The 23,313-nt window shown below is 41.0% G+C and overlaps 1 protein-coding gene across 1 annotated transcript in view; it reads left to right on the top strand.

Moving 5' to 3' along the window:
• Window positions 1-760: 760 nt before the first annotated feature.
• ZNF200 (zinc finger protein 200) overlaps window positions 761-23,313 on the top strand; it is a 39,404-nt gene continuing 16,851 nt past the window's right edge. Inside the window, exons 1-4 of the mRNA XM_049903530.1 lie at window positions 761-1,208; window positions 1,932-2,256; window positions 3,723-3,787; window positions 4,126-4,249. Of these exons, the coding sequence (XP_049759487.1) occupies window positions 2,010-2,256; window positions 3,723-3,787; window positions 4,126-4,249 (436 nt within the window). The 5' untranslated portion in view covers window positions 761-1,208; window positions 1,932-2,009. The remainder of the gene's footprint in view (window positions 1,209-1,931; window positions 2,257-3,722; window positions 3,788-4,125; window positions 4,250-23,313) is intronic.

Raw genomic sequence — 23,313 nt, 5'->3', positions numbered from 1 at the left:
ATAGGGGATCATCATGAGTCGCAATCAACTCAACATAGTTTGGTTTTTAGTTCAATCCGTACTGCTTTCATTAAAGGAGATTTTTACTAAGTTTTGATGTCTGAAAAGGCAGGTATTTCCTATTTTTCAAAAATTTCTTGGTGCCAGTTTTGATACTAATCTTTTTATAACATAATTTAAATCACGGTTAAGTGAGCCTGCTACACCTTGGGTTAAGGAAAGGCATTCATTTGTATTTTCTTTTGTCATCCCGCTTGAGGCTGATGTTGCACAGATGAGTAAGGAAATTCCTGCCTTTAAGGTGTCCCAACCCCGAAACCAGTTCCTAATACCACAGAGGGAAAAGACGCTGTTAAGCATCCGTGGGAGGCCGAAATTGGGAACGTTGCGGCGACAAGGACATGCGCATGATGTCTTAGAAAATGAGATGCAGGCGCAGACCGTAGAGTAGAAGCTGGCAAGCAGGGGAGGGGAAAGATCGTCCAGCTCTTAATTACCTGCTTCCCCCCTAGCAGAAGGTACACCTGGAATGACGCTCAGAATAGCGCAGCCACCTACGCCTACTCCATCCAATTCGCCTCCGCGTTCTTAGACCCGCCCCGGATGCTGCAGCGGAAACTGCAGCGGCCTTGAGCTGATCTTCCGGTCACAGAGACAGCCCGCTTCCGGTCCAGCCTCGGTCCTGCCCCACCCCAACTGCCGCGCCTGGCTGTCTCCCATTGGCTGTTTGTAGCTACACTGCATTTCCCAGCAAGCCATGGAGTGAGCGTGCCTGCACCTGGAGTCGTGCCAGCCCGTTATGGAGGACTGGAGCCAGCCTCCAGCTTTCTGTTTCTTATGCAGAGCCACAGAGAGGGCGGCTGCCATTAGCCTGGCCTCCCCACGGCTCTGTTCGCTCTATCGACCGGGCTCTAGCCTCGCTTTCTCAAGCGCAGAGGGCTCGCTCCGAGCGGGGAGACCAGGGTTCCGCACCGGAAACGAGGCACAGGGCGGACGTCAAGGCTGAGTGGCACCCGGCTTCCCAGAAGGCACCGCGTCCTCGCTGTCCTGCCTAACTGGCGGCGGAGCGCACCAATAGTGGCCTGTGAGGACCCTCCGAAGGGCGAGGGAAGGGCTTGGCATCTCGCGCCAAATTTCCCTGTCTATCCCGAGCCTGGGTCTCTGGGTCGTCCCCGGCTAGCTCCCAGCGGCGGCAGAGGCCCCGAGAGGTGAGCGGGCTCCATGAGGGCGGGAATCAGGCTCAGGCGGCCTCTGGGGTCACTTGCGGGAGGAGCCAGGCCCGGCAGGGAGCCGTGTTCTTGTCCCAGGCGTTCCTGCCACTGGGCTTTGCGTTAAAGGTGCCCCTTGGTTGATGGGCTCCTAATGTGACGCCCTCTGTAGTTCTCAACTGGGTTTTGACGGCGACGAGGATCAGCAAACCATGTGTAGACACCTCACGCATTTGCTCCCTTGGAGAGTCATCAACCGCTCCTGAAGGGCATGTGAAAGAGGTGCGACCCCAAGGGGTGCCATTTGCCCAGATTCGGTGACTTCTAAGCAGATGCTCTTGGTATTGGACTCCAGGTTTTGTGTCTTCTAGCCCATTGCTTTTTTACCAGCATGAGTGGAACTGCTCTTCTCAGTGGGTTTTGCACATCTTATTTCGTAGGAAGATGGCTCTTAGCCTTCTAGGAGCTGCTTTCACTCCCTTCATTTCGGCCCTTGGCGTTCAGACATCTTCTGGCTTTCATTCTCAGGATCTTCCTTTCAGGCTTTGCTAAGAGAATCTTGTTCAGAGACCTTATGTTTCAGTTATGATTTTCCTACTCCAGTTCCCTTTAATTCCCGTTTTGATTTATCTCTCACATGGCCTCACTGCCCAAGTTGCCTATTGGGGTGGAGTCATGACTTGCCTAGTCTTGTGGATAATCCATGGTTTCTCTTGTCTGCAGCTTGGTTGTCTGGGAGATTTCCTTCAGGAAGAAGTGGCTCTTGAACTCTTGAAGAAACAAGTGTGGTTGCCAGGCACAATGGCTGCAAAAGTGGTCCCCATGCCCCCAAAGCCAAAACGGTCATTTATACTCAGAGTTCCTCCAAATTCAAAGCTGGGCCAAGACCTACTTCGAGATGCCACTAGTGGACCCAAGACCATCCACCAACTGGTGCTGGAGCACTTCCTCACCTTCTTGCCTAAGCCAAGTGTGGTCCAGCCCAGTCAGAAAGCCAAGGAAACCTTGGTTATTATGAAGGATGTGAGTTCAAGCCTTCAGAATAGAGGTGAGAAGCCAATGTTGTTTTACTGGAAGTGAAGCGGGCAGTACTGGGAACTGGGGTAGGTTTCCATATCAGTAAGTAATTTTTTAGCCTAGGCTCTGCAGACAAGCGAAACTGGTGAAATGTATGTGTACGTACATGTAGAGAGAGATTGATTGATTGATGTGAAGTAAATGGCTCACAGAGTTGTAGATGCTGGCAAGTTCTGAATCCATAGGTCAGGCATCAGGCTGGAGGCCTCTCCTGACTCACGTAGCTTCAGGGGCTGACAAACCCAAGATTAGCAGGTCAGACAGTAGGCCCCTGGCTCACGGGCTGCAGGGGCTGATGAATCCAAGATCATTAGTTCAGTTGGCAGGCTGATGGCTCACTGGCAGCAGAGGCTGATGAATCCCAAGATTGGCAGGAAACATGGCAGGTCGCTGGCCCAAACCAAAACCAAAACCAAACCCAGTGCCATCGAGTTGATTCTGATTCATAGCGACCCTACAGGACAGAGTAGAACTGCCCCATAGAGTTTCCAAGGAGCGCCTGGTGGATTTGAATTGCCGACCCTTTGGTTAGCAGCTGAAGCACTTAATCACTACGCCACCAGGGTTTCCAGTCCCTGGCCCACAGGCTGACAAATTCCAAGATTGGCTAGCAATATGGTAGGCAGCTGGCTCAAATCCCAAGGACTGAAGGTCAGATGAAAAGAAACTGGATGCAGGATCCAGAGCAAGCAAGCAAGCTTTGCCAGAACGTCCATATATGTATTGTATGCAGGCCACACCCCTGAAGAAGCTCCCCTTACAACTGATTGACTGATCACACTCAATCACAACATGAAGGATCTACATTATTACATGATTACCAAATTGCATCATCGCATGATTGCCTAATCATTGAGAGTCGTGGACTAGCCAAGTTGACACAACCTTAACATCACAGGAATGGATTCAGGTTAGAATGGTGGGTATTGAAAAAGGAGTTAATTCTATTACATTGACATGTTGGGAAGAAAAAGTATGTTCTCAAGCTGGAGCAGACAGTGTGCTGGGTATGTAAAGCCACAGAATAAACAGGGTGCATCTTTCTGTATTGTCCATTGTATTCAGGCATTTGGGGGGGGTGGAATATCTTTTTAGGATAAAGAAATGTGGATGAATTATTGATTCCATTTTATGAGGAATTTCAGAAATGCTTGCTGTGGGCATCTTCAGATTTTGCCATCCACCAACCTCCCCTTTAATAGCACCTCTGTGGGAAATTTTGAAGGGTAATTTGGGAAATCATTTGTTTCAGAATGAGGAGATACCCATGTAGGTTCAAGACCCTGGAGTTGATGGCTTGATCTGTGAACTCAGGAGCAGACAAGGTCTTGAGTTGCATACGGAAGGAATGGGAACAGCCTGACTCCAGGGTGTGGGTATAGTCCCCATATTAGAGTCACTGACTTTTCCACTAACTGCAGTTTTCTCTTTCCCCAGTGTCCAGAGAAGGAGCCCAGCAGAAACAGGAACTTGGATCTCTGTGTTCGAAAGCTGAGCCTGAGGTAGGTTCAGTTTCCCCGTTTCCTGCCTGAGTATGTCACCGTCTTTGCTCTTGCCGCCTTCGCTACTCAGCCAACCCATAAAACACGTTCTCGTAGTCAGCAAGCAGAGTGGACCAGCTCTTCATAGCCGCCTTTGACATTTTCTTCTGTTTTCTTTCTCTTTGGCTTCTCTCTGAACCTGGCTTTCTTCTGTGTGTGCTGCATCTGTATGGTATTTGGAGAGCCCTTTCCCCATCCTTTTACCCCTTCCCTTGTTCTTTGTGTCCTAGTCTTTCTCACCAGCAGGGCTGTCAAGGAATCTCAGTAACTAAGAGGAGGGGGCCCTGTTGCTCTTTCAGGAGCTGGTGGTCTTTGAGGATTTGAATGTATTTCACTCCCAAGAGGAATGTGTCAGCCTGGATCTTTCTCAACAGCCCACCTCAGAGAACGAAGAATATGATGTTGGAGAGATGATGCTTTTGGGTAAGAAATCAAGTCTCTTGTGTGTTCAGATTGTGTTTATGGGGAAAACATGTCTTTGAGCTTTTGAGACGCAGTTCACACCTGCTAAGCACATGTGCATGCACGTAAACATTTTACTCCGTGTAGTGGAGCCTGTCCCAGGTCTGGGTGGCCATGTTCCCTGTATCTCGTGGGTGAGAGAGGAGAGTAGACTTCTCTTGGAAAGCAAGACCTGTTGCCGATGTGCTACTGTCTGATATGCTAACTGAAGCTATGTGCTAACTAATGGCTGACGTACGATGTGCTGACTAGTGGCTGACGTACGATGTGCTGACTAATGGCTGACGTACCGTGTGCGGACTAATGGCTGACGTACGGCGTACTGACTAATGGCTGACGTACGGCGTGCTGACTAATGGCTGACGTACGGCGTGCTGACTAATGGCTGACGTACGGCGTGCTGACTAATGGCTGACGTACGGCGTGCTGACTAAAGGCTGACGTACGAAGGTCAAACATTGAAACATGAAAAATGTGGGCACGCTGTTTCTGAACCCATTTTCTGGATCCAGTGCTGTTCTCACAACAGGTATATTTTAAATTAGTTTTTTCATTACATACCAGCTAATTCTTTTAGGTCTTTTTTTTTGTTTGTTTTAACGTATGGTAGCTGTGAAACCTATTAGTATAAGTGAAAATGTATCCCACTGTTGACGAAAAGGATATCTAACACTTTCTATACAGTTCTGTGTTACTGTGTTCTAAGCATTAGCGTAGGTACTTTGTATGCATTATCTCATGTAATTTTCACAGTAGCACTGTGGGGTATAGGAATTATCATTATTTTATACAGCAGGGAACTGAAGCAGAGAGAGGTTAAGAAATTTGCCAAAGGTCAAACAGCAGGAAGTAGTGAGCAGGGGCCTCAGAGCGTGCAGTCTTGGCCCAGAGCTATATTGCCTCCTTGCTACGTTTCTCTTAATTTTTTATCAGTGAATTTCCTGTGTGGTTGGTGAATGGGACCTTCTTTATTTGTACTCCTTTCCTAGTAATAGTTGCCAAATGTCCCTACTGCTCCGGGTGAAACTGATCTGGCAGCAGCAACTTCTCTGCAAGCTGCTTAGAGTTGCTGCAGCATTTCTCTAGGGATGTACTGCTACTCTAGAGGCAGAAGCTCTTAAAAGTGGTATTTGCTGAGTGCCTGATTCTCTTTACCTTACCATCATGGCTGTTTGCTTTTGAGACTGAGTGGAGCAGAAAGCAGGTTTTGGGAGTTGCCTGAGGTGGCCACAATCTATAATGAGTATTGAACTATGTACTTGTATTACACTATATGGTTATGGAGTGTGTGTGTTACTTGCATTAGGTGCTGTCGAGACAGCTCTGACTCATAGCGACCTTGTGTATAACAGAATGAAACTTGGCCCAGAACTGTGCCATCCTCACAGTCACTGCTATATTTGAACCCGTTGTTGTAGCCATTGTGTCAATCCATCTCATTAAGGGTCTCCCTCTTTTTCACTTACCCTCTACTTTACCAAGCATGGTGTCCTTCTCCAGTGATTAGTCCCTCCTGATGATGTGTCCAAAGTAAGCGAGACAAAGTCTCACGAACATCGCTTCTAAGGAGCATTCTGGCTGTCTTTCCTCCAAGACTGATATGGTCATGTGGTGTGGTATATAATTAGCCTAGCTAACTTCCTGCAGATTATTCTATGTATATTTCTTGATAGAAAGAAAAAGAGCAGATTGATTGCCCTGGACTTCTCTTGAGTCTTGGACAAAACTAGCATTTACTTTGGTTGACTGGTTGGTGGGTATGTTGCCAACTCCAGGAATGTCTGTGCATCTTAGGACCTAGAGACCCAATCCTCACCATCTCTCCCCCAGTACCCTGAAGCTGATGGTTTAAGCTTAAAGTCATTCATGAACATTTCACAAAGGCTGCTTTGTTAACTCTTTAGACTGATTGGGTTCTGGAGTTGATATTCATTGGATTACAAAGGTGCATGATGCTCCATTCCTGCACTTTAAGAACTTTCAGTCTGTTCATAAGAAAAGTCATTGTAGAATTGTTCTAGCTGTAAAAAGCTATCGTAAGGTTTGGACAAGGAGTAGAGTTTGGAAGAAGATGGATTTGAGTTTAGATGAGATTGAATACATGGCAGAAAATGAAATGAAATTGTCCTCTGGGTACTTGGAAGTTAGAGTTTGGAGCTCAGATGTAAGAATGTAGAGATTTTGGAGTCAGTGGCATGTGGGTGATAGTTGAAATAATAACATTTGGTCAGTTCACCAAAGGAAAAGTATAAGGGATTGAACCTCATGGGACTGGAATCAAAGGAAAGCCCTTGACATAGCAGAACAGAGGTTGTGTGTCTTAATCCAAGACATGTCAAGTGAACCACCTGGAAATAGGTAAAAATGTAGAACACTTAAGCCAGTTCTCATTAAAGAAGCTATTAAGATTATATCTGCTCTCAAATGTGATAATACACCTTTTCAAGATTCATGTAAATTGCGTACATAATATGCGACAAAGTCTCAGTAGATTCTAAAAAGTAGCAGTAATTAAATATCTGATCTCAATGCAGTAAAACTAGAAATTAATGAAATAAGAAAATAAAATTTTCTTCCACCTGGAAATTTTGAAACTGTTAAGATCCTTCAGTTGTAGGAGAAATACAAATTTAATTTGTATAATTTTTCTAGAAAACACTTACCTTTCAGAATCTATGACATAACCTAGAACAGTGCTCAGAATAAAATTCATGGCTGTAAAGGTGTATATAGCAATCATAGTTAAAAAACAAGTGAATGAGCTAAAGTAGAAGGAAGGTATTAATATAAAGTTAGAAAATAGTGAGTTAAAAAGTAGAATAAACAGAGGAACTAATAAGTAGAAAAAAATTGAAATAAACCAATTTCCATACAGAAAATGGAAATTATCAAAAAACTAGCCCACTTTCTAAGACAGAGCATCACTTTTCAGTTTCACAAGAAAATTCTTCTAAACCTTTACAAATTAGACAATTCAAATGCTGTGGAAACTTCCAGATTCTTTTATAAAATTAGTGTAACAAGACCTGACAAAAATTGCTATGACCTAGTAAAATTTATTCCAGAAATGCAAAAATGATTTAATAGTGGAAAACCTACTAATATGACCCAAAACCAAACCCAGTGCCGTCGAGTTGATTCCGACTCATAGCGACCCTATGGGACAGAGTAGAACTGCCCCATAGAGTTTCCAAGGAGCACCTGGCGGATTCGAACTGCTGATCCTTTGGTTAGCAGCCGTAAGCACTTAACCACTACACCACCAGGGTTTCCGAATTAATATAATGAGTCCTAAAAAGATGAAAAATCCTTCATTCACTTCTATAGTTAGCTGACAAGGTATTCAACAAAATCCAAAACTTTTCTTCGTAAAAGTATTTAACAAAACAGTAATGAATAGATAAATCTGTAATAAGGTATCAATCATCCTTTCAGTCCAAACTCCAGCGTCATCTTAAACGGGAAACATTGGAGGCATCCCCACTAAAATTAGGAACGTGATAGTGAAGCCACTGGCACCACTACTACTTGATACCGTGCTGCAGGCTTTATCCATTGCAGTAAAGTGAGAAAGAAATTAGATGAATAAGAGTTTGAAAGAAAAGGAAAAAAAAAAATACCTATGATGTCATAATGTAGCTGGAAACCCTTAGAGAGTGTCTGAAAACTTACTACAAATAATAAAAGCATTAAGTAAGGCAATGAGATGTAAAATTAATATATGGAGAAATCATTAGTTTTCATATATACAATTATTTAAAAGATACAATGGAAAACTGTTACAATAGGAACAAAAATAAATGAATATCCATTACAATCGGAACATACATACATAAACATCTCCTAGAGTAAACTTAAGAAATGAGTAAAAATTAAAACTTAAAGCACTTCTGAAAGACGCAAAAGTAGATTTGACTGAATACTAAAAAGGGTTAATATAAAAAGGTCAGATCTTCCCAAATTGATTGATAAATTCTATATAATCTCAGTAGCAATGCCAATATTTTTTTTTTCCTGGAACCAGACAATCTGATACTCAGATTCAAACTGGAAAATAGATACAAATAACCAGAAAACTGGAAAAGAAGAGTAGTGGGGTTGGGAGGGATTCTAGCCCAATTAAAACTGTGGTATTGACATGAGTAGACAGATGAATGGAATGTAAAGTCCAGAAGTAGCCTCAAATACGCATGAAAATAGTATGTGATAAAGGTGGCATCTCAAATCAGTGAAGTAAAGAGAGACGCTTTGATAAAAGGTGACAACTGAGTAACCATTTGGTGAATCAATGCCTTACTTTGTACACTAAGAAGAACTCCAAATGGATCAAAGATTTAAATGATAAAAAAAAAAAAACGAAAGCATAAAAACACATTTAGAAAATATGAGTGAATTCCTTTTATAACCTTGAGATAGGAAGATTTTTCTAACTAAGACTCAAAATCCTGCATGGCAAAGTAAGATACAATAAATTGGGAAAAATATTTGCAACTCATATCAGAAAGCCTGACCTTCCTAATTTATTAGGAGCTCCTAGAAATAGAGATCAGGAGCCCTGGTGGCACAGTGGTTAAGTGCTCGGCTGCTAACTGAAACGTTGACGATTGGAACCCACCAGCCCCTCCGTGGGAGAAAGATGTTACAATCTGGCTCCATAAAGCTTCCAGCCTCGGAAACCCTACAGGGCTGTTTTACCCTGTCCTGTAGGGTTGCTGTGAGTCAGAATCAACTTGATGGCAAAGTATATACAAATAAAGAAGAAAAACATCTAAGAAATTCACTAAGAAGTAACAGATTAGCCTTACACATATGAAAAGGTGTCTAGCCCTACTCACGGTTAGAAATGCAAGTGAAACCTCCATTGAGTTAATGTTTTTTACCTGTCAGATTTGTGGAGATCAAAAATTTAACAACACACACTGACGGTGAGGTTGTTGGGAAACAGGTACAATGTATGTATGTATGGGGATCTATCTGTGATTATCCATATTACAGATGTGTTTACTCTGACCCAGCAGCCCCACTTCTGGGAATCTGATTTACAGATGTAACAACAGCACACATTCAAAATAAAACACAAACAAGTGTAATCAGCATGCTGTTATTTGTAAAAAGCACAAGGTTGGAAGCAAGTCAAGTGTCTGCGTGGGCGACGGTTGAATAAACCATACGCATCACACCATGATAATCTGTGTGTTGGGATATATAGTGAATGAAAAAAGCAAGTAGCAGAAATATATGTAGTATGCTACCTTTTTATATAAGGAAGGGAAGGGGATATATTTGTGTTTGCCTCAAGAAACATTGGAAGGATAAAAAGAAACTTGGTACCTGTTTGGAGGATAAATAGGATGGATGGGCATCTTAATGTATATCTTTTTTTCCCTTTATTGTGGTAAAATAAATGTAACAAAATTTTTGTCATTTTAATAATTTTTAAGCATAGAATTCAGTGTCATTAATTAAACTCACCATGTTGCTGTGCAACCACTATCTATTTTTTTTAAATAATTTTTATTGTGCTTTAAGTGAAAGTTTACAAATCAAGTCAGTCTGTCACATATAAGCTTATGTACACCTTACTCCATACTCCCATTTACTCTCCCCCTAATGAGTCAGCCCGCTCCCTCCTTTCAGTCTCTCCTTTCGTGACCATTTTGCCAGTTTCTAACCCCCTCTACCCTCCCATCTCCCATCCAGACAGGAGATGCCAACACAGTCTCAAGGGTCCACCTGATACAAGTAGCTCACTCTTCATCAGCATCTCTCTCCAACCCATTGCCCAGTCCCTTCCATGTCTGATGAGTTGTCTTTGGGAATGGTTCCTGTCCTGGGCCAACAGAAGGTTTGGGGGCCATGACTGACGGGATTCTTCTAGTCTCAGTCAGACCTTTAAGTCTGGTCTTTTTATGAGAATTTGGGGTTTGCATCCCACTGTTCTCCTGCTCCCTCAGGGGTTCTCTGTTGTGCTCCCTGTCAGGGCAGTCATTGGTTATGGCCTGGCACCATCTATTTCTTCTGGTCTCAGGATGATGTAAGTCTCTGGTTCATGTGGCCCTTTCTGTCTTTTGGGCTCATAGTTATCGTGTGACCTTGGTGTTCTTCATTCTCCTTTGATCCAGGTGGCAACCACTATCTATTTTCAAATGTTTTTTATTCCCTAAACAAAAACTCAGTAGAGGATCAGCGAAAAAGAAGACCCTCAACGAAGTGGATTGACACAGTGACTGCAACAATGGGCTCAAACATAGTAGTGATTGTGAGGATGGCGCAGGACCAGGTAGTGTTTTGTTTCGTTGTATGTAGGGTCGCTGTGAGTTGGAACCAGCTTGATGGCACCTAGCAACAACAACAAAACAAAAACTCAGTATACCTTAATTAACAACTCCCGTTTCCCTCTCCTTCCCCAATTCCTGGTAGCTACTGATACACTTCTGTGTTTGTGCATTTACCAATTCTAAGTATTTCATGTAAGTGGGGTCATACAGTGTTTGCCCTTATGTCTCTGACTTACTTTGCTCAGCATAATATTTTCAAGGTTCATCCATGATAAAGCATATATGAGAACTTCATTTCTCTTCATAGCTAAATAATATCCCACTGTATGTATATTATCCATTCATCTGTTGGTGGATACTTGGGTTGTTTCCACCTTTTGGCTTTTGTGAATAATAATGCAGTGAACATTGGTATACAAATAGCTGAGTCCCTGCTTTCAGTTCTTTTGGGAACATACCTAGGAGTGGAATTGCTGGGTCCTATGTTAATTCTGCAGGCTTCCTAGATGATGTAAACTGTAAAGCACTTGACTACTAGTTGAAAGGCTGGTGGTTTGAATCCACCCAGAGGTGCCTCAGAAGAAAGGCCTGGTGGTCTGCTTACAAAAAGGTCACAGCCTTAAAAACCCTGTCAGGTGTGGGTGTACTCAGCCATACTTGGGGTTATCCTGAGTTCAAATGGATCCAATGGCAGCTGGTTTGGTTTTTTGTTTTATGATAATTCTACGTTTAACTCTTCGAGGAACTGCCAAAGTGCTTTCCACCATTTTACGGTGCCACCAGCAATGTATGACAGTTCCAGGTTGTCCACATCCTCACTAGAACTTGTTATTTTCCTTTTTATTTTTAGTAATAAGCTAGTAGGTGTGAAAGGAGCTCTGGAGGTACAGTGGTTAAGGCTGGACTGCTAACTGAACGATACGTGGTTTGAACCCTCCAGCCGCTGTGTGGGAGAAAGATGTGGTAGTCTGCTTCTGTAAAAATTTACAGCCTTGGAACCTCCATGGGGCTGTTCTGTTCTGCCCGATAGTGTCACTATAAGTTTGAACCGACTTAATGGCAATGGATTTGGGTTTTGGGTAGTGAGTGTGAAGTGTTACTGCGGTTTTGATTTGCGTTTCTCAAGTGGCTAATGTTGTTGAGCGTATTTTCATGTGCTCATCGACCATTTGTATATCTTTGGGGAAATGTCTATTCAAGTCCTTTGCCCATTTTTAACTGAATTGTTTATCTTTGTTGTTGAGTTGCAGGACTTTATATAGTCTAAATATCAAACCCTTCTCAGGTACATGGTTTGCAAACATTTTCTCTCATCCTGTAGGTTGTCTTTTTGCTTTCTCGATAATGCCCTTTGATGTACAGTTCTTTTTTTTTTTTAATGAAGTCAAATTTATATCTTTTGTTGCTCATTGCTTTTGGCATGTGTCTAAGAATCTAAGTATGAATACTTACCCGTATGTTTTCTTTAAGGGTTTTGGGGTTTTACCTCTCATATTTAGGTCTTTTATCCATTTGAAGTTAATTTTTGTATGTGGTGTGAGGTATAGGCCTCGCTTCACTCTTTTGCTTGTGGAATCCAGTTATTCCATTACCATTTGTTGAAAAGTCTATGGAATAGACTTGACACCAAATCATTTGGCCATAGATATATGGGTTTAGTTTTGGACTCTCAGTTTTATTCCATTGGTCTATGTGTCGGTCCTTACACCAGTGCTGCACTGTTTTGATTACTGTAACTTTGTAGTAAATTTTGAAATTGGGAAATACGAATCCTTCTACTTTGTTCTTTTTAAATTGATTTGGCATTTTGGGATCTCTTTAAATTCCATATGGATTTGAGGGTTGGCGTTTCCATTTCTGCAAAAAAAAGGCTGTTGGAATTTTGATAGGAATTACATTGAATCTATAGAACATTTTGGGTAGTGCTGACATTTTAACAACATTAAGTCTTCCAGTTCACAAACACATGATGTCTTTTCATTTATTTAAGTCTTTATTTTCTGTCAGCGATCTTTTGTAATTTGCAGTGTACAATTCTTACACTTCCTTGTTTAAACTTATTCCTAGGTATTTTATCCTTTTAGATGCTGTTGTAAATAAAATTATGTTCTTAATTTCTTTTTTGGATTGTTCATTGCTGATATATAAAAACCCAAGTGATTTTTACATGTTGATCTTATACCCTGCAACTTAGCTGATTTTGTTTATTAAGCTCTACTGGCTTTCTTGTAAATTCTTTGGGATTTTCTATATATAGAATACATATGTAATAATAAATCTATTATACTCAAAGTATATAGATAAGATGTAATTTGTGACAGCAACATAAAGGGGTGCATTGGAGCAGAGGTTTTTTGTATGCTATTGAAGTTAAGTGGGTATTGATTCAAACTAGATTATTATAAATTTAGGATGTTAAATGTAATCCCCATGGTAACCACAGGGGGGAAAAATCTAAAAATCTATAAAAAGCAGGAACTTAGAAGGGAATCAAAGTGTTCCACTGCAACAATTAGCCCAACACAAAAGAAGACAGAAATGGAGGAAATAAGAGACGAAAAGAATACACGACATACAAATGGAAAAACAGCAGTCCTTCCCTATCGGTAATTACTTTAAATGTAAATGGATTTAACTGTGCAATCAAAAGGTAGAGATTGGCAGGTTGGATTAAAAAAAAAGAGAATTATATACTGTCTACAAGAAACTCACTTTAGATCCAAAACACAAATAGGTTGAAAATGAAAAAGAGGGGTCAATATTTCATGGCAAATAATGTGACTGAGAGAGCTGGGATGACTATACAAATATTAGACAAAATGGACTTCAAGTCAAAAGCTATCACAAGAGACAAAGACAATATATAGAGATAAGAGGGTCAGTTTATCAAGAAGATACAACAATTGGAAACACATAGGCACTTAACAACAAAGCCCCAAAATATATGAAGCAAGCTTTGACAGAATTGAAAGGAGAAATAGACAGTTCTACAATTATTTAAGTTGGAGAATTGAATGCAGTATTTCCAATGATGGGTAGAGCATCAATAAGGAAATAGAGGACTTCAAAAACACTATAAAACTAGACCTAGCAGACAAATACAGAATACTCCACCCAAGAACAGCAGAATACATGTTCTTCTCAAGTGCACATAGAACATTTTTCAGGGTAGATCCTATGTTATGGTCTCAGTAAATTTAAAAAGATTGAAATCATACAAAATATCTCTTCTGATCACAATGAAATGAAGCTAGAAATCAGTATAGATGGAAAACCAGAAAATTCACTAATATGTGGAAATTACACAGCACACTCTTAAGCAAACAATAGACCAAAGAACAAAAAGCACAAGGGAAATTAGAACATACTTAGAGACAAATGAAAACACATAACAAAACTTATAGTTGCAGTGAAGGCAGTATTCAGAGAAAAATTTATAGCTGTAAACATTTACATTAGAAAGGAAGAAAGATCTCACGTCAGTAACCTAATTCCACACCTTGAGATATTGGGAAAAAAGAGCATATTAAACCCAAAGCTAGCAGAAGGAAGGAGGTAATAGAGATTAGAGTGAAGATAAATAAGATGATGTTGTTGGGTGCTGTCAACTTGTTTCTGACTCATAGTGACCCTACCTACTATAGAATGAAACACTGCCTGATCCCGTGCCATCCCCAAAATCATTGTTATGCTTGAGCCTATTGTTGCAGCCACTGTGTCAGTCCATCTTTTTGAGGATCTTCCGCTTTTTTTTTGCTGACCCTCTAGTTTACCAAGCATGATGTCTTTCTCCAGGGCCTGATCCCTCCTGATGACATGTCCAAAGTACGTAAGACATCTCACCATCCTTGCTTCTAAGGAACATTCTGGTTGTACTTCTTCCAAGACAGATTTGCTTGTTCTTTTGGCAGTCCATGGAATATTCAGTATTCTTCGCCAACACCACAATTCGAAGGTGTCAGTTCTTCTTCAGTCTTCCTTATTTATTGGCCAGCTTTCATATGCATGTGAGGTGACTGAAAATACCATGGTTTGAGTCAGGTGCACCTTAGTCCTCAAAGTGACATCTTTCCTTTTTAACAGTTGAAAGAGGTCTTTTGCAGCACCGTTGCCCAGTGCAATATATTGCTTGATTTCTTGAGTGTTGTTTCCATGGTTGTTGATTCTGAATCCAAATAAAATGAAATCCTTGACAATTTCAGTCTTTTCTCCCTTTATCATGATGTTGCCTATTGGTCCTTTTGAGAGTATCTTTGCTTTCTTTTTGTTGAGGTGTAATCCATACTGAAGGCTACAGTCTTTGATCTTCATCAGTAAATGAAGTCCTGTTCACTTTCAGCAAACAAGGTTGTGTCATCTGTGTAATGCAGGTTGTTAAAGAGTCTTCCTCCAATCCTGATACCCTGTGCTTGTTCATATAGTCCAGCTTCTCGAATTATTTGCTCAGCATACAGATTAAATAGGTATGGTGAAAGGATATAACTCTGACGCACGCCTTTCCTGCCTTTAAACCAATCAGTATCCCCTTGTTCTGTCCGAGCAACTGCCTCTTGATCTATGTATAGGTTCCTCATGAGCACAGTTAAGTGTTCTGGAATTCCCATTGTTCACAGTGTTATCCATAATTTATTACGATCCACACAGTTGAATGCCTTTGCATAGTCAATAAAACACAGGTAAACATCCTTCTGGTATTCTCTGCTTTCAGCCAGGATCCATCTGACATCAGCAGTGATATCCCTGGTTACACGCCCTCTTCTGAAACCGGCCTAAGTTTCCAGCAGTTCCCTATCGATATATTGCTGCAGCTGCTTTTGAATGATCTTCAGCAAAATTTTACTCGCGTGTGCTACTAATGATATTGTTTGATAATTTCCGCATTTGGTTGGATTGCGTTTCTTTGGAATGGGCATAAATATGGATCTCTTCCAGTCAGTAGGCTAGGTAGCTGCCTTCCAAATTTCGTGGCATAGACGAGTGAGTGCTTCCAGTACTGTATCCATTTGTTGAAACATCTCGATATTCCGTCAGTTCCTGGAGGCTTGTTTTTTGCCAGTGCCTTCAGTGCAGCTTGGTCTTCTTCCTTCAGTACCATTGGTTCCTGATTATATGCTACCGTTTTTTTTCTTTTTTAACTTTTATTGAGCTTCAAGTAAACGTTTACAAATCAAGTCAGACTGTCACATATAAGTTTATATATACCTTACTTCGTACTCCCACTTGCTTTCCCCCTAATGAGTCAGCCCTTCCAGTCTCTCCCTTTCGTGACAATTTTGCCAGCTTCCAACTCTCTCTATCCTCCCATCCCCCCTCCAGACAGGAGATGCCAACACAGTCTCAAGTGACCACTTGATATAATTAGCTCACTCTTCATCAGCATCTCTCACCTACCCACTGTCCAGTCCCTTTCATGTCTGGTGAGTTGTCTTCGGGGATGGTTCCTGTCCTGTGCCAACAGAAGGTTTGGGGACCATGACCGCCGGGATTCCTCTAGTCTCAGTCAGACCATTAAGTATGGTCTTTTTATGAGAATTTGGGGTCTGCATCCCACTGATCTCCTGCTCCCTCAGGGGTTCTCTGTTGTGCTCCCTGTCAGGGCAGTCGTCAATTGTGGCTGGGCACCAACTAGTTCTTCTGGTCTCAGGATGATGTAGGTGTCTGGTTCATGTGGCCCTTTCAGTCTCTTGGGCTCTTAGTTGTCATGTGACCTTGGTGTTCTTCATTCTCCTTTGATCCAGGTGGGTTGAGACCAATTGATGCATCTTAGATGGCCGCTTGTTAGCATTTAAGACCCCAGACGCCACATTTCAAAGTGGGATGCAGAATGTTTTCATAATAGAATTATTTTGCCAGTTGACTTAGAAGTCCCCTTAAACCATGGTCCCCAAACCCCCGCCCTTGCTCCGCTGACCTTTGAAGCATTCATTTTATCCCGGAAACTTCTTTCTTTTGGTCCAGTCTGGTTGAGCTGACCTTCCATGTATTGAGTATTGTCCTTCCCTTCACCTAAAGCAGTTCTTATCTACTAATTAATCAGTAAAAAACCCTCTCCCACCCTCCCTCCCTCCCCCCTTCGTAACCACAAAAGTATGTGTTCTTTTCAGTTTATACTATTTCTCAAGATCTTATAATAGTGGTCTTATACAATGTTTGTCCTTTTGCCTCTGTCTAATTTCGCTCAGCATAATGCCTTCCAGGTTCCTCCATGTTATGAAATCTTTCATAAATTCATCACTGTTCTTTATCGATGCATAGTATTCCATTGTGTGAATATACCACAATTTATTTACCCATTCATCCGTTGATGGACACCTTGGTTGCTTCCAGCTTTTTGCTATTGTAAACAGAGCTGCAGTAAACATGGGTGTGCATATATCTGTTTGTGTGAAGGCTCTTATTTCTCTACGGTATATTCCGAGGAGTGGGATTTCTGGGTTGTATGGTAGTTCTATTTCTAACTGTTCAAGATAACGCCAGATAGATTTCCAAAGTGGTTGTACCATTTTACATTCCCACCAGCAGTGTATGAGAGTTCCAATCTCTCCGCAGCCTCTCCAACATGTATTATTTTGTGTTTTTTGGATTAATGCCAGCCTTGTTGGAGTGAGATGGAATCTCATCGTAGTTTTAATTTACATTTCTCTAATGGCTAATGATCGAGAGCATTTTCTCATGTATCTGTTAGCTGCCTGAATATCTTCTTTAGTGAAGTGTGTGTTCATATCCTTTGCCCACTTCTTGATTGGGTTGTTTGTCTTTTTGTGGTTGAGTTTTGACAGAATCATATAGATTTTAGAGATCAGGCGCTGGTCGGAGATGTCATAGCTGCAAATTTTTTCCCAGTCTGTAGGTGGTCTTTTTACTCTTTTGGTGAAGTCTTTAGATGAGCATAGGTGTTTGATTTTTAGGAGCTTCCAGTTATCTGGTTTTTCTTCGTCATTTTTGGTAATGTTTTGTATTCTGTTTATGCCTTGTATTAGGGGTCCTAAGGTTGTCCCTATTTTTTCTTCCATGATTTTTATCATTTTAGTCTTTATGTTTAGGTCTTTGATCCATTTTGAGTTAGTTTTTGTGCTTGGTGTGAGGTATGGGTCCTGTTTCATTTTTTTTGCAAATGGATATCCAGTTATGCCAGCACTTTGTTAAAAAGACTGTCTTTTCCCCAATTAACTGACTCTGAGCCTTTGTCAAATATCAGCTGCTCATATGTGGATGGATTTATATCTGGGTTCTCAATTCTGTTCCACTGGTCTATGTGTCTGGTGTTGTACCAGTACCAGGCTGTTTTGACTACTGTGGCTGTATAATAGGTTCTGAAATCAGGTAGAGTGAGGCCTCCCACTTTCTTCTTTTTCAGTAATGCTTTGCTTATCCGGGGCTTCTTTCCCTTCCATATGAAGTTGGTGATTTGTTTCTCTATCACCTTAAAAAATGACATTGGAATTTGGATCGGAAGTGCATTGTATGTATAGATGGCTTTTGGTAGAACAGACATTTTTACTATGTTAAGTCTTCCTATCCATGAGCAAGGTACGTTTTTCCACTTAAGTATGTCCTTTTTAATTTCTTGTAGTAGAGCTTTGTAGTTTTCTTTGTATAGGTCTTTTACATCCTTGGTAAGATTTATTCCTAAGTATTTTATCTTCTTGGGGGCTACTGTGAATGGTATTGATTTGGTTATTTCCTCTTCGATGTTCTTTTTGTTGATGTAGAGAAATCCAAGTGATTTTTGTATGTTTATCTTATAACCTGATACTGTGCCAAACTCTTAGTTTCAGTAGTTTTCTCGTGGATTCTTTGGGGTTTTCTGTGTATATAATCATGTCATCTGCAAATAGAGATAATTTTACTTCCTCTTTGCCAATCCGGATGCCCTTTATTTCTTTGTCTAGCCTAATTGCTTTGGCTAGGACTTCTAGCACAATGTTGAATAAGAGCGGTGATAAAGGGCATCCTTCTCTGGTTCCCGTTCCCAAGGAAATGCTTTCAGGTTCTCTCCATTTAGAGTGGTGTTGGCTGTTGGCTTTGTATAAATGCCCTTTATTATGTTGAGGAATTTTCCTTCAATTCCTATTTTAGTGAGAGTTTTTATCATAAATGGGTGTTGGACTTTGTCAAATGCCTTTTCTGCATCAATTGGTAAGATCATGTGGTTTTTGTCTTTTATTTATGTGGTGGATTACATTAATGGTTTTTCTAATATTAAATCAGCCTTACATACCTGGTATAAATCCCACTTGGTCGTGGTGAATTATTTTTTTGATATGTTGTTGAATTCTCTTGGCTAGAATTTTGTTGAGGATTTTTGCATCTATGTTCATGAGGGATATAGGTCTGTAATTTTCTTTTTTTGTAATGTCTTTACCTGGTTTTGGTATCAGGGAGATGGTGGCTTCATAGAATGAGTTGGGTAGTATTCAGTCATTTTCTATGCTTTGAAGTACCTTTAGTAGTAGTGGTGTTAACTCTTCTCTGAAAGTTTGGTAGAACTCTTCAGTGAAGCCGTCCGGGCCAGGGCTTTTTTTTGTTGGGAGTTTTGTGATTACCGTTTCAATCTCTTTTTTTGTTATGGGTCTGTTCAGTTGTTCTTCTGATTGTGTTAGTTTAGGTAGGTAGTGTTTTTCTAGGAATTCATCCATTTCTTCTAGGTTTGCAAATTTGTTAGAGTACAATTTTTCGTAATAATCTGATATGATTCTTTTAATTTCAGTTGGGTCTGTTGTGATGTGGCCCATCTCGTTTCTTATTCGGGTTATTTGGTTCCTTTCCTGTATTTCTTTAGTCAGTCTAGCCAATGGTTTATCAATTTTGTTAATTTTTTCAACGAACCAGCTTTTGGCTTTGTTAATTCTTTCAATTGTTTTTCTGTTCTCTAATTCATTTGGTTCAGGTCTAATTTTTATTATTTGTTTTCTTCTGGTGCCTGATGAATTCTTTTGTTGCTCACTTTCTATTTGTTCAAGTTGTAGGGACAGTTCTCTGATTTTGGCTCGCTCTTCTTTTTGTATGTGTGCATTTATCGATATAAATTGGCCTCTGAGCACTGCTTTTGCTGTGTCCCAGAGGTTTTGATAGGAAGTATTTTCATTCTCGTTGCATTCTATGAATTTCCTTATTCCCTCCCTGATGTCTTCTATAACCCAGTCTTTTTTCAGGAGGGTATTGTTCAGTTTCCAAGTATTTGATTTCTTTTCCCTAGTTTTTCTATTATTGATTTCTACTTTTATTGCCTTGTGATCTGAAAAGATGCTTTGTAATATTTTGACGTTTTGGATTCTGCAAAGGTTTGTTTTATGACCTAATATGTGGTCTATTCTAGAGAATGTTCCATGTGCGCTAGAAAAAAAAGGATACTTTGCAGCAGTTGGGTGGAGAGTTCTGTATAAGTCAATGAGGTCAAGTTGGTTGATTGTTGTAATTAGGTCTTCCGTGTCTCTATTGAGCTTCTTACTGGATGTCCTGTCCTTCTCCGAAAGTGGTGTGTTGAAGTCTCCTACTATAATTGTGGAGGTGTCTATCTCACGTTTCAATTCTGTTAAAATTTGATTTATGTATCTTGCAGCCCTGTCATTGGGTGCATAAATATTTAATATGGTTATATCTTCCTGATCAATTGTCCCTTTTATCATTATGTAGTGTCCTTCTTTATCCTTTGTGGTGGTTTTAAGTCTAAAATCTATTTTGTCAGAAATTAATATTGCTTCTCTTCTTTTTTGCTTATTGTTTGCTTGATATATTTTTTTTCCATCCTTTGAGTTTTAGTTTGTTTGTGTCTCTTAGTCTAAGATGTGTCTCTTGTAGGCAGCACATACACGGATCGTGTTTCTTTATCCAGTCCGAGACTCTCTGTCTCTTTATTGGTGCATTTAGTCCATTTACATTCAGCGTAATTATAGATAAGTAAGTGTTTAGTATTGTCATTTTGATGCCTTTTTATGTGTGTTGTTGACAGTTTCATTTTTCCACATACTTTTTTGTGCTGAGACGTTTTTCTTAGTAAATTGTGAGATCCTCATTTTCATAGTGTTTGACTTTATGTTTGTTGAGTCGTTACGTTTTTCTTGGCTTTTATCTTGAGTTATGGAGTTGTTATACCTCTTTGTGGTTACCTTAATATTTACCCCTATTTTTCTAAGTAAAAACCTAACTTGTATTGTCCTATATCGCCTTGTATCACTCTCCATATGGCAGTTCTATGCCACCTGTATTTAGTCCCTCTTTTTGATTATTGTGATCTTTTACCTATTGACTTCAATGATTCCCTGTTATGAGCATTTTTTTTTTTAATTAATCTTAATTTGTTTTTGTGATTTCCCTATTTGAGTTGATACCAGGATGTTCTGTTTTGTGACCTTGTGTTGTGCTGGTATCTGATGTTATTGGTTTTCTGACCAAACAATTTCCTTTAGTATTTCTTGTAGCTTTGGTTTGGTTTTTGCAAATTCTCTAAGCTTGTGTTTATCTGTAAATATCTTAATTTCGCCTTCAAATTTCAGAGAGAGTTTTGCTGGATATATGATCCTTGGCTGGCAGTTTTTCTCCTTCAATGCTCTGTTGATGTCATCCCATTGCCTTTTTGCCTGCATGGTTTCTGCTGAGTAGTCTGAACTTATTGATTCTCCCTTGAAGGAGACCTTTCTTTTCTCCCTGGCTGCTTTTCAAATTTTCTCTTTATCTTTGGTTTTGGCAAGTTTGATGATAATATGTCTTGGTGATTTTCTTTTTGGATCAATCTTAAATGGGGTTCGATGAGCATCTTGGATAGATATCCTTTCGTCTTTCATGATGTCAGGGAAGTTTTCTGTCAGGAGATCTTCAACTATTTTCTCTGTGTTTTCTGTCCTCCCTCCCTGTTCTGGGACTCCAATCACATGCAAGTTATCCTTCTTGATAGAGTCCCACATGATTCTTAGGGTTTCTTCATTGTTTTTAATTCTTTTATCTGATTTTTTTTCGGCTATGTTGGTGTTAATTCCCTGGTCCTCCAGATTTCCCAGTCTGCATTCTATTTGCTCGAGTCTGCTCCTCTGACTTCCTATTGCATTGTCTAATTCTGTAATTTTATTGTTAATCTTTTGGATTTCTACATGCTGTCTCTCTATGGATTCTTGCAACTTATTAATTTTTCCACTATGTTCTTGAATAATCTTTTTGAGTTCTTCAACTGTTTTATCAGTGTGTTCCTTGGCTTTTTCTGCAGTTTGCCTTATTTCGTTTCTGAGGTCATCCCTGATGTCTTGAAGCATTCTGTAAATTAGTTTTTTGTATTCTGTATCTGATAATTCCAGGATTGTATCTTCATTTGGGAAAGATTTTGATTCTTTTGTTTGGGGGGTTGTAGAAGCTGTTATGGTCTGCTTCTTTATGTGGTTTGATATCGACTGCTGTCTCCGAGCCATCACTAAGATATAGTAGTGGTTTATTCTGTAATTGCTCACTGAGTCTTATCTTGTTTTGTTTTCTTTCAGTATACGTGGATGGGCTACTAGATTGTGCTGTCTTGTTTGTTGTAGCCCTTGACTTACTTATGACCTATTACCAGCTGGTTTGGGTTGTTGCCAGATATATATGCCTGAGTCCATTCACTATTCTTGAGTAGAATCTGATTTTGGGTCATCAAGTGTTTGCTGCACTCTAACACCTATCTACCTCGAGAAGTAGTGGTGATAGTTGTGTGCACCAGATTCTATTAGCAGCTGGGGTTCACCCTCCGGGGAGGCAGGATGCTGACAGCCTTCCCCCAAATGTCCGTGAGGTAGGTGTGTCTCTATTCCTGTAGCATCTTGGTGGGAGGGCACTGCGGCTGTACCTTAGGCCCCCAGTGCAAGTACCTCTACTGATTGGTACGTGTCACCCTCCTTAGACCCCTAAGGCAAGAGGCTAGGTGGTCTGGGGGGAGCTTCAGCCCTCAGTTCCCTGTTGTGAGTCAGTTAGGTCTCTGTTGAATAAGCAGAGATATCAGACCTGGGAATCTTGTTTTTCCAGAAAATCCGCTAAAAAAAAAAAAAACAGTCAGATCCCTATCAGAACTGCCTTTGGATTATAACTGCCACCTTGTTCCCTGTAAGGATGAAAGTCCGAGATTTGGATCATATATGCTTGGCTGTAGCTGTTTCTGTGTTTTTAGTCCAATTAGGGATGGATTTTTGATCCCTGGGTTTTTTGTGGTTCCTTCTCTCAGGCCAGAAGAATGGGTTAGGAAAAGACCAAAAAAAAGGAGGGGGGGGGAAGCAAAGCTGCCGTGGAGTCGGAGCCGTTCTCCCTCTGGCTCAGGAAATTCCAGTGTTAATGAAGCCTCCTGGAAAGGGTGGGGGAGGGTTCAGAGAAACAGGAGAGTAGCACCCCGGAATATAGCCAAAGTTGCTTATCTTGCTTGGAATGACTATTTTATCTGAGATTCCTGAGAGGCTGTCGCCTATGTGTGCTGGCTGTGTGGAGATTGCCCCTGAGGGTCTGGCCCGCTGAAGCCGCGGTCAGATGCTCCGCTGCCAGTCCAATGCCCAGCGTCAATGTTCCCCTGCTGGGACACTTCACTCCCGGCTCCAGAATCAGTCGCTGACTCCCAGGGACTTCTCATCTCGCCAGCCGCGTCGCCGTGCCGCCCCTGCGGACTGGCTGGACCCTCTCCTGGTGTTAGTTCAGGGGTGTAGGGCTACGCCCCATGCTTGCGCCGTGACAGTGCCCAGTCAAAAGCCCGGCGCCAAGCTTCCCCAGCTGGAACGCCGCATTCCCGGCTCCCAAACCAGT

Source organism: Elephas maximus, chromosome 12, assembly GCF_024166365.1.
Source record: "Elephas maximus indicus isolate mEleMax1 chromosome 12, mEleMax1 primary haplotype, whole genome shotgun sequence".
NCBI classification, from domain to species: domain Eukaryota; kingdom Metazoa; phylum Chordata; class Mammalia; order Proboscidea; family Elephantidae; genus Elephas; species Elephas maximus.
The sequence above is the reverse complement of the archived record's forward strand: the minus strand, read 5'-3'. Positions and strand labels throughout refer to the sequence as shown.